We start from the raw sequence: 17,524 nt of genomic DNA, 5'->3' as shown, positions 1-17,524 counted from the left end.
TGTGACTTTCTCAGCCCAGTGGGGGCAGGAGCCAGGAGGGCCCTGCAGAGACCCCGTTACAGACACCCATTACCATAAGCACATAGTGTATACAATAAAAGGAATAATTGCTTTGTGTATATTGGATATATTTTAAAAAACATTCTGAATATTCTTCAGACAAAAGGAGTAGAATATAGTTCCTTAAGATAGAGTAGCTTCAGGAAACAATTAGTTCCAAATCCTGCTTTCAAATAAAAGCAAATATGGGTGTTGATAAGTCTGCAAAGTCACTTTTCATATGTAATAGTTTAAAAGTACTGTATGCTAGCAGAATGTGTAATTACAGTTGGCCAGGTAATGTAGCAGCTAAATTTAAAACAAAAATGCCATGCACAAGCTCCTGGGGAAAAGGAACTGAGTATCTAGTGCCAGCCATTCAAGAACTGGTGTTGCTCTCAGCCAGTGATATTCTTTTTGGAACTGTAGCACGTGTGCTTTTTAAATCTTTTAATGGCCATACTCAGGGGCCCAATCCTGAAGTTGCAGCATATACAAAACTCCGATTGATTGGGGTTTTGGTATAACCTGGACGAATTGATCAGGTCTATGAATCTGAGGACTTCAAAGCATTTCCTAAGCATCAAGATTCTGATCCAGGGCCCACTGAAGTCAGTGAGAGTCTTTTCATTCATTTCAATAAGTAATGGATCACGTTCTAATTAGGCATCACAACACCCCTGCAGAATGAGAGACAGAGAGGTTAATGCTATAATCTTCATTAAGGCCTGATTTTGTGTGCCTCCGTTTTTCAGTGTCCAACTTGAGATGTGGTGGTCCTGATTTTTCAGAAGGGCTCAGCATCCACAACTTTAATTTAAGACAACAAATGTGGTGACAGGGGTTGTCAGCACCTCTGAAAAATCAAAACCAAGGTGCCTCAATTTGAGGTCCCCAAAAAAGGCAGCACCAGAAAAAACAGTAGCCAATTTTGAAAATGTTGAACCAAATGACATACCCAGGATCAAAGAGTGAGGCAGTAGCTACCCAAAAATTCTGATTATTATTAATATGCAAAATTTAGGGAGAAAAGGTTTGCAAATTTGGAGAAGAATAATTCACTAAATTTCAGTGTTACATTTTTAAGATGCTAGTAGTAAAAAAGTTAAAATGATATAAAAATATGATCTGAAGACTGGAAGTGCTCCTCTAATTTTTCAGCAAAATACACTGACATCCTCACTGAGATCTTCAAAATACATTGGCACCCTCATTTATATCAAATGCAGTAAACGTTTTTGATGATGAAGTGATTGCACACTATTGGGAGATTGTGCGCTTTCATCTCAGTGAATCATCTGCATAAACCAAAAACAAGAAATATTTCTGACTTTAACCTCTTGCACCACTTCTTTCTTCTTGGGGGCTAACTGGGAAAGCTAGAGGGAGTAAGCCAATTATGGAAAGGTAGGTGGAAGGTTTTAAATACCTGGCACCAATTATATTTAATAAAGTAATGCAATTAGCAGTGCTGTTTTCAGGATTCTATGTGGAATTCTTCATTTTTAGTTCTTGATTAAACTGTGACTTGATAGAAGGGATGAGTATTACTAGCCCATCTTAAATGTTTTCATCATTCTGCTGTGAATAGAAAGAAAACCCCTCCATTTCTTTTAATTAAAGATCAAAAACTCAGGCCCATTAAAATATCAGAACTAATAAACTCCCTGCTGGAGCATATCATATTTTTTTCCCTGGAGTTTGATTATGCAGCATTTTAAGTTCAATAAAGGGTACACTGAGTCTCTTATTTTTTTCTAAACCTTCAATTGCTTATAAAATAGTAGAGAGACATAGGTGAACTCCCAAAGCAGAATAAAACTGTAAGTAAAACCAAGTAACTTCTCATCTTTAACTTGCATTTAAAAAGTTATTGTACATCCATTAGTTTTAGTTCTTGTGAAAGGTGATGAACTGAGAGCTCAAAACTGAAAACGTATTAGCCATGGAACAAGAAAATCTCAGGCAGCTGCACTGCAAAATCCCCTAGCCCCTGCGCTGCCTCAGTCATGAGCCATGTCTTGCAGTGATATAGTTCAGATTCTATGTGAGTTCACTCCTTGGCCACTTTGCTGTGACTGTTTGATCTTGCTTGTGTTGATTATATCCTATATAAGCAACAGATAAACTATAAGTATGTTTTCTGGGGCATGCTGAACAGACTGCAATGTTCATTAGGAACCAGACTGAAACAAATAATTCAGTCTTCATGGGTCATTGAACAACCAATTATAACAAGTTTTGGTCCTTACTAATCCAGACTCAAAGAGATACCTAGGTGTGAAGGATCTATATCTCACTGCTTCCCTCATGTGACATCTGACATTCTAACTGTCCCTCATATATTGTTCACCAAGGTACATACTACTTGCAAAAATAAAAAAATTTAAAAAGTCAGTGCTATTAAGTCCACTGTAACATATGAGCTGTATTGCCACCCAGTTCAGAAACAACACAGAATGCTACCAAAGTTCCTAATATTACTCAGTCTCTAACAGAATGTTTACTTTCTATTTAATGCATCTCTAAATACAACCTCCAGTTTTACCTTGCATCAGAACCAGCTGCAGAGGAATTATTCAAAATTTTCAGGATTTGGGGACAAATGCTGCTTTCTGCACCCCACAGGCATGGAAGGCGCTTGATGCAATGGAGTTGCTATGGGATCCACTGCTTTGGAAGCAGTCTGGAAGTCGATATTCCACACTGGCAATGCATTGTTGAGCTGTGCTGTGCTGCATGGGGCCTGTTTCCTTAGAAGTGTGTGTGAGCTCTGTGAAGGACTAGAAAATTCAATACTTTTTGGATCCACAGGCCTAAACTCCTGGCACAGGGACATGCAGGGGCCCCAGGTTCTATTAGCTGCTATGGGTTGGGGCAGTTGTGCAGCCACTGTGCAGCAATCTGATAGGTTCATGGGTGGATTTCTTTGCTGACCTCCTAGAGGATCACCTTGTCCAAAGTCTAAGGTTTTAAAAGATTTAATACAAGATTTTCAGACTCACATTTTCTACCATCGTCTGTGGGAAAAAAAGGAAGAAAGAAAGAAATGTGGGTTTAAAAGCATATCCATTGAGTGCACACAGTTCTGGATGCACCTTTTTGAACAGACTTTGGTCTGAAATCTGTGCCTAACGGTCATTCTTTTTCTCTATGGCTCTTTACTGCCTGAAACCAGATACACTGAGACTTAACTGTCCCCATAACCATAAAAGCTAGTGCTTCCAACTGCAGAGAATTTAAAATAAATCATGTCTTACAGATTCTGTTCGTTTCCATCTTTACACAAGATAAGGCCACAGACAATCAGAGCTTGATAATGGATACTACTTGCACACCTATTTTCTAGGGCATAAAATATTTCAGGCATTTGAATTGTCAATTTTTTTCATAGTTCAGCGATACCATTGAAAAACAACTACGGTCAAAAGCTATTCCATACTCCTAGAGAAATTCAAGTCTATATTCTAAGGTATAACAAGTTTCAATTTAGACAGCTTAAAAGGAATAGCAGTCACTAAACATTGTGGCTTTACTAAACATTGGCCATGGTCCAGGAAAACCAGTTTTGGGTTGTTCTTTTTTATTTTTCTCAGTGACACAAAGGCTAATAAAAAAACACAGTATGCCAGCATTAATGCTTGGTTTTAGTTATTAGGGAGCTCAGTGTACAAACAAAAGAGAACACGGTCCCTTGTGTTTAGAGAAAATCTCAGTGGCAAAATCTTGAACCTGGTTCACATAAGTTTAAGGGGCATAATTATCACTGTATGGTTGAATAAACTGGTCAAGCCAAGGGCAAGCTGGCCCAGGGCAGGGTTGGCCCAGAGCACAAAGGGATGGAGATGGTATGACCCACTCATACTCCATGGGTATAAATGTACTCCTCATCTTGACCACTAATAAACTCTATGCAACTCATGATCCTGTCTTATGGCTTGAGATAGTGAAACCAGAAAAGAAGAGATGAGTATTGTGCCCTTTATCTTGGAGAACTGGGAACAGCACTGAGGGAAGTTCTCTTTCACCCTCCCTCTTAATTGCCAAAGTGACTCTTTGGTCAAGGGGCAGATGGGCCCATAGACTTTAAGGCCAGAAGGAACCATCATAATCACCTAATCTGACCTCCTGCACATCACAGGCCACAGAAACTCACCCACACCCATCTTTTCTCCCTGACTGCTCTATATCAGAATTGACAGCTGGGAATCTTTGTTTATGACAGTCAGCTGGGGTGTAAAGGGCTCCACTCACCATAGGTGCATCTTCTTATGGCCAGGCATGGCATAGTGCAGAGGTGGGCAAACTACGGCCCGCGGGACCGTCCTGCCTGGCCCTTAAGCTCCTGGCCAGAGAGACTATCCCGTGGGCCCTCCCCTGCTGTCCCCCGTCCCCCACAGCAACACCGCCACACGAGCAGTGCAGCTGGCTCCGGCCAGGCTGCAAGCTCCTACTGCTCTGAGCTGCATGGTATGGGGGGGGATTTGAATAAGGGGCAGAGAGTCCTGGGAGGGCAGTTAGGGGACAGGGAGCGGTTGGATAGGCGTGGGAGTCCTGAGTGGCCTGTCAGGGGATGGGGGTGTGGATAGGGGTTGGGGCACTCAAGGGCCAGGGGGGGTTTGATGGGGGTGGGGTCCTGGGGGTTGGTTAGGGCCAGGGGGTCCCGGAAGGGTGTGGTCAGGGGACAAGGAGCAGATGGGGTTGGATGGGGATTTTGAGGGGGGTCAGTCAGGGGGCAGGAAGTGGGAGAGGGCAGATGGGGGCGGGGCCAGGCTGTTTGGAGAGGCACAGCCTTCTCTACCCTGCCCTCCATACAGTTTTGCAACCCCAATGTGGCCCTCAGACCAAAATGTTTGCCCACTCCTGGCATAGTGGCTGTCTCCCTGTATGGTTCCCCCAGCTGATGGTCACTCTGTCAATACAGTGATCTCTCTTCTGGCAACTTGGCTTTCCTGGCCAGGTCACACTTTAGTCCACCCCTTCCAGGGTAACAAACAGTCCAACCAAGCTATAGTCCAATGACCTTACAGCAGGTCTTCTGTCGCTCTCTAGGCTCTGTGGTCCTTAAACCCCTTACCTCAGGGGGTTTTACCCAACCTTCTTCAGTGGCTGGTAGGGGAACCTAGGTCCTCACTCTACTCTGGGTTCCAGCCTAGGGACCCTAGAGCCAGCAGCCAAAGTCTAATGCCTCAGACTCCTTGCTCTCTCCCTGGACTGTTTCCTACTTCTTCTCTACCCCAGAAAATGATTGCAGACTCCCTTCCTGCAGCTTCTTTCTGCCACACTCTTCATGACTTCATAATCACCATCAACCCCTCCCCAGTTTGGCTTCATCATCAATTAAGCTTAGCTTTCTCTCTTGCAGGGGCTGTCTGGTATGTTAATTGCCCCTTCAAGCCCACAGTAACCTTGTGTGGGGTATACACAAGGGAATAACAAGCGAATAGGTGTTCTCCCTTTTTCAGCTGGTCTGAATTCCCTTAACTGAGTATCCACTGCTAACTCAGCATAGGCCTCATAGATGGAGGTATATGAACAGTGGTATATGGGATTCAGGAAGAGAGAGAAAAAAGAGCAGGTATGAAGCCTTTATGGCATGATCTAACAGCAACCATGGTCAAGAAGAGTCCTAGACCCTGATCCTCAGCTAGTCAAAATTCATATAGTACCGCTGATTTCTATAGATTTACATGAGGAAGGGATCTGGTTACTAGCCTGTAAGGAAGTTATTGTATTAGCAGAGGTAGAATAAGAAGTTTGTGCATTTGGGAAGGGTGCTAAGAAGAGAGAAAAAAAATAAGTGTAAATGTGTTAAAATATCAACAGTATCAATTTTTTAGTTTAAACAACTAGTGATCATGCATTTCTGAAGGATTTAAGAAACATCTAAGACCAAACATATATAGACCAATTTCCAAACCTGCACATATAAGTTCATGGACTGAATTCTATGTTAGAGGGCTCAAATTAACATACATGCACCTAAGTGGGGATACTAACCTACAGGATAATACATTTCATTCTAAGGAACTTCTACCGGACATGCAGCCTAAATTTTTGCTTTCCTGTTATACTTCAGTATACCACACTAAATAATTCCTTTCCATTCTTGGTGTTTACACCCTGTAGACATTTGTAGACTTATATTCTGCCTGAAGACTTGTCTACATGGACTTTTAGCAAGCCTGGGAATGAATGTACAGTGCTTTAGCTTGCCATGCACTAACGTAGTGTGTGGTAGCAAGGTCCGCACAGCCAAAGTTCCAGCTGTAACAACACATTTCACTATAGAACTTTTAATGCACACTAGCAGGGACCACACAGCCAGTTAATATGTGGCAGGCTAGAGCACTATTGTCATAAATATAAAGGGAAGGGTAACCACCTTTCTGTATACAGAACTATAAAATCCCTCCAGGCCGGAGGCAAAACCCTTTCACCTGTAAAGGGTTAAGAAGCTAAGATAACCTCGCTGGCACCTGACCAAAATGACCAATGAGGAGACAAGATACTTTCAAAGCTGGAGCGGGGGGAAACAAAGAGTCTATCTGTCTGTGTGATGCTTTTGCTGGGAACAGATCAGGAATGCAGCTCAGAACTCCTGTAAAAAGTTAGCAAGTAATCTAGCTAGAAATGCACTAGATTTCTTTTGTCTAATGGCTGCTAAAATAGCTGTGCTGAATGGAATGTATATTCCTGTTTTTGTGTTTTTTTGTAACTTAAGGTTTTGCCTAGAGGGATTCTCTATGTTTTCAATCGGATTACCCTGTAAGGTATTTACCATCCTGATTTTACAGAGGTGATTCTTTTACCTTTTCTTTCATTAAAAGTCTTCTTTTAAGAACTTGATTGCTTTTTCATTATTCTTAAGATCCAAGGGTTTGGGTCTGTGTTCACCTGTACAAATTGGTGAGGATTTTTATCAAGCCTTCCCCAGGAAAGAGGGTGTAGGGCTTGGGGGGGATATTTTGGGGGGAAGACGTCTCCAAGTGGGCTCTTTCCCTGTTCTTTGTTTAACATGCTTGGTGGTGGTGGTGGCAGCATAGGCTTCAAGGAGAAGGCAAAGTTTGTACCTTGAGGAAGTTTTTAACCTAAGCTAGTAAGAAAAAGCTTAGGGGGTCTTTCATGCAGGTCCCCACATCTGTACCCTAGAGTTCAGAGTGGGGAAGGAACCTTGACAACTATAAATTTACACCCTAGCTTGCTGTGCACGAAGAGTATGTCTACGCTGCAACTGGGAAGTCTGATGCCCAGCAAGGGTAGACAGATTTGTGCTAACTCAGCTCAAGCTAGCACGCTAAAAACAACAACATGGATACTGTTGTTACATGAGGGGTGCCAGAGGGTATGTTTACTGGGAAGGAGTATTTGGGGGGCACTGGAGAGGGGTGTGTGTACTGGGAGGGGGTTTTGGGGCAAAGACCCATTAGTACAAACGATGACTGTTGATGGCCTCCAAATTGAGGTGACTAGCATCATCATTATGCAGGGGATATTCCCTGGGGGCCAAATCTATCTGGAACAATCAGACCCAAATATTTGACCTTGAGCCATTTTTACCTAATAGACCCTTAAAGAGCTCAGTTTCTGCTTCTCACTACTGATAAACATTTTAATAAATCAATCTTGTATTTTCTTAATAGTAACTTAATAAAAGTGAATGTGTCATAACACTGATGGGGGAGGGCGGCTAAGTGTCACTCATACAACACCTCCAGTTCACCTCTACTCAAGGCCTACTGCATTATTTAAGTTTTCACCTATTTATTCTTTTTATTCCCACATTTTTACAAAGGTTCTTAACTTGCAAATGTGGATTTAAAACCCAGGACTGCAATGCATATAGATTAGGCTGTGGAATATCGGATACATAGATCAAGTTATGGAATAGAGTCAAGGATGAAAATTTTCAAAATTATGTGCCCAAAATTCTTAAATGTGTATAAATCCTAAAGCAGCAGACTGATTTTTAGAGGAGCTGAATATGTGAAGCTCCCATTGACTACAGCAGGAGCTGCTCATATTCAGCATCTCTAAAATTCAGGCCACTTCCTTTAGTGCCTAAATATGGATTTAAGTGCACAACTTTACACAAGGAAGTGAAAGGATGCACAAAATCAGAGGAATTTAAATGTGTATGTGGTTATTTAATTCTTTCCTTAGCACTGGTGCCCACTTTTGGGGTGGGGGGAGCGGAGGCGTTGAGGCTTATTTTTACTGTAGAAAATGTCAAAAGAGAAAAAGTTATTTTTCAAATTCCTTTCCTTGCAGGTAACAGAGGTCATGCTCTCTGTATCTGTAAGATGCATATATGACATAGGGACTGGCATGAAAAATACAGCATCAATGCACCAGAACATAACCTCAGCAACCTTATTAAAGATAAGATGTTTTCTTGAAGCATTAATGAGATGAAGATTAAAGATTAAAAACTGCAATATAATTGGAGTCCTAGGGAGAACCAAGGTGAATCACCTAATAAAATTCTTAATTCAGAAGCTTTCTAGTTTGCAGAAATTATAGAGGTCCTGATCCTCAACAGCCAAAACAGCTACCTAAGATCAGTGACACCCCTCCTCACTTAAAGCATTTGAATCACTTCCCTTGAGTTGGAATGGCAAAAGTATGAGGGACATCACTTCTGTCATTACTACTTGAAAACACTGAAGGTAAGATACAGAAGGTGACTACTCTTTTGCAACAATTTGCTATACAAAATTTTACTAATTTAAGATTCTCTTCCATAGGATTGCTAAACTTGCATGTGAATTAGTGTTGAAGTATCAGAAGGACACTGCTGATGACTAAATGGTATTTTAGGAAAATGGCTCATAAGTCTATCAGACTGTGTGCCGAACATTGGGTTTTGGAATGGGTGATAATACTTTTATCTTTACAAGAAAAAAGTAAAATAAAAAAATAGAGATCACTTTGAAGTCCGCAGAGAACAAGAGGCTGGAACTGGCAAAAGACTGTGTATTGGAATCCTCAGAGGCATTGGTTATGCTCTCTTTCCTGTGGCTTTGTTTTGTAAGGGTAATCTTCGAAAATCAGTCATGTTGTTACAGAGACTTTTCCCAGGCCAAACTGTTAAAATGAAAGAACATTTTCAAAAGCAGTCAACTGAGGAAGGGCTAATAAGACAGACTTTTTTTTTCCCTTTTCTGATTTGCTCTGTCATTTTGTCATGCTGTGATCCTGATTCTTGAGGTAGGCTTAAGAGTGGGAAGGAGATGGTCACTATGTTGGCTTTATTTGCCTTTATGTTTTCCTGTTAGTTGCTTTCATTTTTAAGTGTGTTTGGAGTTTAATTGTATTTGCTTTTTGTGGAGCATTTTTATTCCACTGTACTACAGCAACAGGAATTTGGCAGTAGACTTGTCGTTTTGAAGGAGTCCAGAGCTTGTAGCATAGACTTGTGGAGGGATGAAGCATTCAGTTCTGTGGAGTACTGCAGTTCTATGTGTAGAATATATTGCTTTATTAGTGTATATCTCTGAGCTATGAAGCAATGAATACAACACATAGAAAGAAGGTTAGACTCATGCTTTAGATCTATTGTATTGCCTAGGTACATCAAACTGAGTTGCACCGTAACTCTTAATTTCCTTTCTTTTGCTGGCTGAACATAAATTTTTATTCACAGTATGAGAATCAGTGGTTTTTAAAATACTATTCCTGAAACTTTGAAAGAGATTCTTAAGGATTCCTCTGAACATATGCAACTGCAATGTAGAAGAGTAGGGTTTCAGTTTATTTTGGCCTACATCTAATTAATTTTATTTTTAAAATAAATTTTCTTCATAAATTTTGGAGTGACATGTTGTAATCTCATGACCACATGGGTACACCAAACCAGGGCAGGACACAGATTTTGTGGGAAGATACACAAAGAAACATATGCAGGGCCACACCAGTCTTCACCTTACCTATGAACAGATCCTTATACCTATATATATTCACTGCAATCCCTAAAGCAGAATTTTCTGAGAAGGGAAGGGCAATTAAGGGATTCAGTCTCCAACACAGCTATTTGGCATTGGACCACGGATGGTGAATTGAGAATTGCATTCTGGCTGGTAGGTGGATGTGTGCATGTGTGTAGGTTCCCTCCATAAGTGGGGCCTGTGATGTTCTACATAAGCATAAGGCCACCTCCACATAAACAAACTAATACCAATGAAAAGCAGAGGTTGTGTTGAGAGTTTGCCCAGCCTATCCTGGAGGAAACATATGATTACTGAAGTTTGGAAGAGCATAGCCCTTAAATCATAAAATTCCATCAGGAACTGGGGTGAGGATGCGACTTGCAAAAACACAGCAGTGAAAGAGTTCTTCCAGCTTAAAGATACGAAGCTACAGAATGGTACTGGGAGAAATGATGGAAATTAAAAAATAAAAAAGAAATCTATTGCTGTAATTTAGTAGAAACTAATAAATATACAGGACTGTAAAAAAAAAAAAAGCTTTCACTGCACAGGTTTACTGTGCTGAACATGATTTATATGTTTTGTTAGAGCCTGAAAAATTAGAATTGGCAAGAGATTCACAAAAGCTGTATCTTTCTACACGGGTTCCATCAGTAACTGTGTGCTCAGGAAGCCACTCTTGTAACTTTATGCAACTTTTATCATTCATAACAGGCAAGAAGGGCAGTAAATTGCTCTGCTGAATAATCTACAGTTAAAATGTAACACTCAGAACATAGATAAGCAAAGCAGCAGTCACTTAATGAGGACACAGATAAGGAGGGCATTATTTCCCCCCCTTAAATTTAATTAGAGTGGTTTGGCCTGTGGGGGGAGAAAATAACGAGACTATAACAATTTTCTCCTCTGAATATGAATATATCTCCCGGATGGCAACAAATTACTATGCATGTAACAAATCCTTTGTGTTACATGTAATACGTGGTGATCCTCTCAGAGTTCATTTTCATATAGATATAAAAAGGGAATCCTATTTCTTTTCTATAATACTTCTGTATGTCAGCTCTTAGTCACCATATATTACTTACATTTTAATAGTAGTGTGAATGTGTTTGTGAAGGTGATGTTGCACATAATCAGCAACTTCCTTTCTCTCCATCTCTCTAACCTTATTAAGTAAAGGCTTCTATTCAAAATAAATGACATGGTGTACAAGCCCAGAAGGCAGAATATACTGATCCATGCTGGACCAGTCCATCCAGGAAAAAAGGTCCACTGAACGAGCCAGAAGGGAAAAATAATGTTTGGTGGCAGATAAATGAGGCACTGCTTAAGGTAATTTATGTAAATGACCGTTCCTTGCTCCATTACTTTCTGTCTGCTGTTGGTCATCTCTCTCCCCGGCCACAAGCCTGCAGAAGTTATTCCAGCACTTAACAGATCATCTTTATTTGAAAGCAGATTTTCCTTCCATTCACCTATTTATTAATGCTTCTGTTCACAGGACATATAAACAATTTATATAAAAACTGTATTGGTGTTCAGTTAAAACACTGGCTGCATATCGCTGCTCCATATTCAGTAGTACAATTTCCACTGGTTCAAGGAAAAAAGGGGTAGGGACCATGGCACTACCCTCATCCTAATCCTCCCCCTTTTAGACAGCGGTCACCCCAGGCATGCGAGCATAAAGCAAGGACGATGCACCCCAGTGGGATTCTAGCCATTGTTTGAGCAGGTCTGTCATAGAAAACTGTGGTCTCCTTTTCTTTGTATGTCCATCCATACAGGGTCAACCTAGAAGGACTACTATGCTCATCATCTAGTTTACCAATGCAACTCTATTGATTCTATGGTACAGTGCATAATCTGCATAAACAACACCTTTTAAATATTAAATATTTCATGAGATAGATACAACAGTCTTGCTTGTTACTAGCACTACACAGGTGCACAAGAGGAAGAGAGGATACGAAAAGCATCCCCACCTTACAGCTCTCCACAGGTGCTAATCACAAACCCAACTCTTGTATTTTCTGAGAACAAGGACCACACAAGGCAATTGCCTTACCAAGTGGGCGGGGAAGGGACCAAGCTGGGGTCAAGGTTCATACAACCATTTCCATATTTAGTGAGAGGGTTGTTCATAGTGTACCCTTTTAAAAAGCCCACTGTGTTTCATATTCCCTGGCAAAGCTAGCCATCCTTGCCATTATGGATGTCACCTCCCTATACACCAACATCCCTCACAATGACAGCACCACTGCCTGCCTCAAATATCTACAATACTCAGATATCCACCCTAAGCACATCACCATACTCAACCATTTCATCCTCACCTGTAACAACTTTATATTCAACAACAAACATTTTGTCCCAACTATGAGAACAGTCCTGGGTACTAGGATGGTTCCCCGATATGCCAACCACTTCATGGGCCAACTCGAAGAATTATTTCTGGACAAATGTACCATGAAACCAACGATGTACCTGAGATACGTTGATATTTTCATCCTATGGACAGAAGACAAATTCCCACATACATTTCCACAACAACTTCAACAATTACGAGCCCGTCCATTAAACACTCTGGAACACTCCCACACTAGCATCAACTTCCTGGGCACCACAGTCAGCTTCAACAATGGAACCGTACAAATACCTATATACAAGAAACCCACAGATTACTGCACTTAACTTCACAGATCCAGTAATCACCAAACACACCAAGAAATCCGTTATCTACCGCCAGGCACTCAAATACCATGGAATATTCTCCAAGGACAAAGCTTGGGATATACATCTTAACACACTTAAAACTGCTTTCCCCAAACAAGGACACTCCACCAGAGAAGTAGATTGCATCATAGAACAGGCTACCCAAATACCCCAAGAGAACCTGCTTCAATATTGGGGAAAAAAACTCTCTGACTGCACCGCCCCCCTCCCTCAAGTTGTCACCTATCTCCCCATACTGGAAGGGTATAATTAAACAATTACAACCCAGACTTGATAGGGACCACAGCCTGAAATAAATTTTTCTTCAACCCCCACTTCTGGACTTCAAACAATCCCCCATCCTCACCAAACTTAGTATCAGAAACAAACTCCCCACAGATCAGGACTCAGTTCAACTCAAAGCAGCACCAGACCCTACCATAACAACAGATGTGAAACCTGTTGATAATCATGGTAGTGGAGATATGTCAATACCCCCAGAATACACCTTTCAAGATCCAAAGGTTCTACTCATGCCTATCACAACACGTGGTGTTCCTCAGGCAGTGCACTAAATGCCACAACAACAGCAACTACGTGGGTGAAACCAGACAATCACTATGTCTTGAATGAACTCACACAGAAAAACGATAAAAGACAAAAGCATCATATCACCTGTGTGTGAACACTTTTCACAAAACAATCACTCCACATCTGACCTCTCAGTCTTCATCCTCAAAGGAAACCTGCACAACACCTTCCAAAGCCCAGGAGTTAAAATTCATAGCTTTGTTAGACACTAAAAATCATGGTCTTAGTAAAGACTATGGCCTATTACAACACTCTGTAACCCAATAAACCCTCTATTATTGTCCTAAGACTGCAAAGGTGTTAACAGTCCACTTCACTTTAAATGATCTCTTACAATGTGTTAACTACTTATGCTAATACTTATGTATTTAGCTGTGACACGGGGTACGGGGTATGTCTACATTTAAAACACCAGAGCAGCACAGATAGCTTAGTGCTTCAGTGTAGACATTACTTACTGCGCAAGAAAGGGTTCCCCTGTCAGCGTAGTTAATTCACCTCCTGGAGAGGCATTACTTAGGTTGACAGAAGAATTCTAGCACTGTCTACATCAGGTATTAGGTCGGCTTAGTTAAGCTCACTAAATTTTTTAGTATAGGCCTGGCTTATGAGTACCTTTTCCAGACCTGAAGAAGAGCTTTCTGTAGCTCAAAAGCTTGTCTCTTTCAACAACAGAAGTTTCTCTAGTAAAAGATATTACCTGCCCATCCTGTCTCTCTGGCAATCCTAGAGGCACAGTGCCTGAGGCAGATACAATGGACCCCCCCATTTGGCAGCGTTCCTGAAGTCCCACTCCTGTGGGCAGTGGTTTTCACACCACATTCTTGCTCTAGTCACCACTATACTGCTTCTAAGGCAAAATCTGTTTTTGTGTTAAAAGGCAGAAATATTAAACAATCCCCCTACACTGAAATTCACAGTAGTATTGTGTGTGAGCCAACTTGCCAACATCTTCTGCTTTGACATATTAAATGTTAATAAAACTGATTGGCACAATGTTCTTTACAACAGTAGCAGGGCGTAAAAAACTACTGAATAGTTTTCATAAATTAAAGTTATAATTTTAAGATCTAATTAGTATAAATATGTCTACTGCTTCATGATGCATAACTTTCCATAATTGTTGTATATGAAATACTATGCTCCAACACTTAAATCAATCTTCCAACCACATAAGATACAATGGAACCTACACAGTTAATAACATTTCCTGTCTTTCTTTTTTTTTTTTCCTTTCTCTTGTACCTTTTACTTATTATTCCACACAAGTCACTGTAAAACACCATGAAAGCCCTGCATGAACTGTAAAGATGGAACATATATACATTTATAATAAATGCAATAAAAAAGCTGTAAAGATAACCTGGCTAATAAATTAGGAAGATAAAAAGAACCTTAAAAACAAGAGGAAGTTGCAAATAGTTAATTAATCACGCAGCTGTATTTATAAGGAACTTAAAAAGAAATGTCTGAATATTTTGCATTCACAAGACACATTTCTTATAGAAGAGATCTGAAGCTCAATACGATGTAAGAAATATAATTCAGCCTCTCATATCTAATTCTCTTTCATTGTAACTGTGTAACAGATTCTTTCGATGAGGTATCACTTATTTGCAAATAATCTTTTTATTTAAAAACTAAATCAAAATAGTAACATAAATAAGGAAAGAATTCCCCTTTAAAATCCAAAAGGTGTTTGAAGATATTTTTAGAGCTTTCTCTCTGGAAGGTGTTGGTAAACAGTCTGGTTTATTCTCTCAGTAGTTCAAGGTTTCTGACACCTTTTCCTCCTCAAAGACTCACAAAAAGCATTCAAACCTCCCCCTGATGTAAATATTTAGGCCCCTCGAATGTACAAATAATTGAAAAGGAATGTTCAAGAAAGTCCTTTCACAATTTTTTAAAAAAAAATCATTTCAGTGGTATATATTAAACATTTTTCTTTCATATAAAAATTTACCATATTGGATGGAACTATACTTCAAAAAACTTAACAGGGCAGCATAAAATATACCCTGAAAAGTCCCACCAAATCTAGGCACATTTGTAATATAAAGAAAAAGAGCAAGAATTTCATTCTGTTTCTGTGAGCAGGAAAGTTTCAAATAAGGAATAGAGCTTGTTCACCTAAACTCAATAAAAGCATCTGCACATTTATAGCTTCTGCATATCCAAAACATGGCAGATTGCACGTAATCATAACAGTTGACTCTGGTGTGAGAAATCTGTTAGAGTAAGCAAAGAGATATTGAACTCAACAGGCAATATCAGCTCAGGAATGCATGCAGTAAATAGAAGCAGGAAGCCCGCCAAACAATCAGTGGGGCCACTGGACAATCCAGGTGCACTCAAGGAAGATAAAGTCATTGTGGAGAAGCTGAATTTGTTGGATCAATCTTGACTGCAAAGAATGAGAGAGAGATTCCCACACCTGAGCCATTCTTTTTAGGTGACAAATCTGAGGAACTGTTCCAGATTGAGGTGTCAATAGAGGTGGTTTTGGAAAAAAATTGATAAATTAAACAATAATAAATCATCAGGACCAGATGGTATTTATCCAAGAGTTCTGAAGGAACTAAAATATGAAATTGCAGGACTACTAACTGTGGTTAAGTATATATATGTGTATAAGTAGGGGCATATGTGTATATGTGTATAAGTAGGGGCATAGCGAGCAGATCGAGGGACATGATCATTCCCCTCTATTCGTCATTGGTGAGGCCTCATCTGGAGTACTGTGTCCAGTTTTGGGCCCCACACTACAAGAAGGATGTGGATAAATTGGAGAGAGTCCAGCGAAGGGCAACAAAAATGATTAGGGGTCTGGAACACATGACTTATGAGGAGAGGCTGAGGGAGCTGGGATTGTTTAGCCTGCAGAAGAGAAGAATGAGGGGGGATCTGATAGCTGCTTTCAACTACCTGAAAGGGGGTTCCAAAGAGGATGGCTCTAGACTGTTCTCAATGGTAGCAGATGACAGAACGAGGAGTAATGGTCTCAAGTTGCAGTGGGGGAGGTTTAGATTGGATATTAGGAAAAACTTTTTCACTAAGAGGGTGGTGAAACACTGGAATGCGTTACCTAGGGAAGTGGTAGAATCTCCTTCCTTAGAGGTTTTTAAGGTCAGGCTTGACAAAGCCCTGGCTGGGATGATTTAACTGGGAATTGGTCCTGCTTTGAGCACGGGGTTGGACTAGATGACCTTCTGGGGTCCCTTCCAACCCTGATATTCTATGATTCTATGGTATGAAACCTATCATTTAAATCAGCTTCTGTGCCGGATGCTGGAGGATAACTAATATAACATCAATTTTTAAAAATGGCTCTAGAGATGACCCTGTCAATTATAGGCCAGTAAGCCTAACCATTACCAGGCAAATTGGTTGACACTATCGTAAAGAACAGAATGACCAGACACATAGATGAACATGATTTTATTGGGGACGAGGCAACTGGGCTATTGCAAAGGGAAATCGTATTTCACCAATCTATTAGAATTCTTGGAAGGGATCATCAAAGATGTGGAAAAGGGTGATCCAGTGGATATAGTGTAGTTGGACATTCAGAAAGCCTTTGAAGGCTTCACCAAAGGCTCTTGAGCAAAGTAAGCAGTCATAGGATAAGAGAGAAGGGTCCTCTCGTGATCAGTAACTGGTTAAAATGGTGTCCCCTAGCGGTCTGTACTGGGATCACTGCTGTTCAACATATTCATAAATTATCAGAAAAAATGGGCAAAAAGGGAAGTGGCAAAATTTGCAGATGATACAAAATTACTCAAGATAATTAAGTCTAAAGCAGACTGCAAAGAGTTACAAAGGGATCTCACAAAACTGGGTGACCAGGCGACAATATGGCAGATGAAATTCAATGTTGATAAATACAAAGTAATGCACATTGGAAAACATAATCCCAACTATACTTAAAAATGATGGGGTCTAAATTAGCTGCTACTATTTAAGAAAGAGATGGAGTAATTGTGGATAGTTATCTGAAAACATTTGCTCAGTTTGCAGTGGCAGTCAAAAAAACTAACAATATTAGGAGCTATTTGGAAAGCGATAGATAATAAAAGACAGAAAATATCATAATGCCACTATATAAATCCATGGTCCGCCCACACCTTGAATACTGCATGCAGTTCTGGTCACCCCATCTCAAAAAAAGATATATTAGAATTGGAAAACAGAGAAGCACGAGAAAAAATGATTAAGGGTATGGAACAGCTTCCGTATGAAGAGAGATT

The 17,524-nt window shown here is 40.4% G+C and overlaps 1 protein-coding gene across 5 annotated transcripts in view; it reads right to left on the bottom strand.

Moving 5' to 3' along the window:
- Positions 1-17,524, bottom strand: part of LOC140910327 (bifunctional heparan sulfate N-deacetylase/N-sulfotransferase 3) — a 121,590-nt gene that overhangs the window by 86,440 nt on the left and 17,626 nt on the right. For 4 of the 5 annotated variants that reach the window (XM_073340984.1, XM_073340982.1, XM_073340985.1 and 1 more), the window contains exon 3: positions 3,045-3,059. The exons of the other annotated variant lie outside the window; for it this stretch is intronic. In XM_073340984.1, coding sequence (XP_073197085.1) covers positions 3,045-3,059 — 15 coding nt within the window. The remainder of the gene's footprint in view (positions 1-3,044; positions 3,060-17,524) is intronic. 5 annotated transcript variants of the gene reach the window in all.

This window comes from Lepidochelys kempii, chromosome 4, assembly GCF_965140265.1.
Source record: "Lepidochelys kempii isolate rLepKem1 chromosome 4, rLepKem1.hap2, whole genome shotgun sequence".
NCBI lineage: Eukaryota > Metazoa > Chordata > Testudines > Cheloniidae > Lepidochelys > Lepidochelys kempii.
Note: the sequence above shows the minus strand (reverse complement) of the source record. Positions and strands in the feature narration are given on the sequence as shown.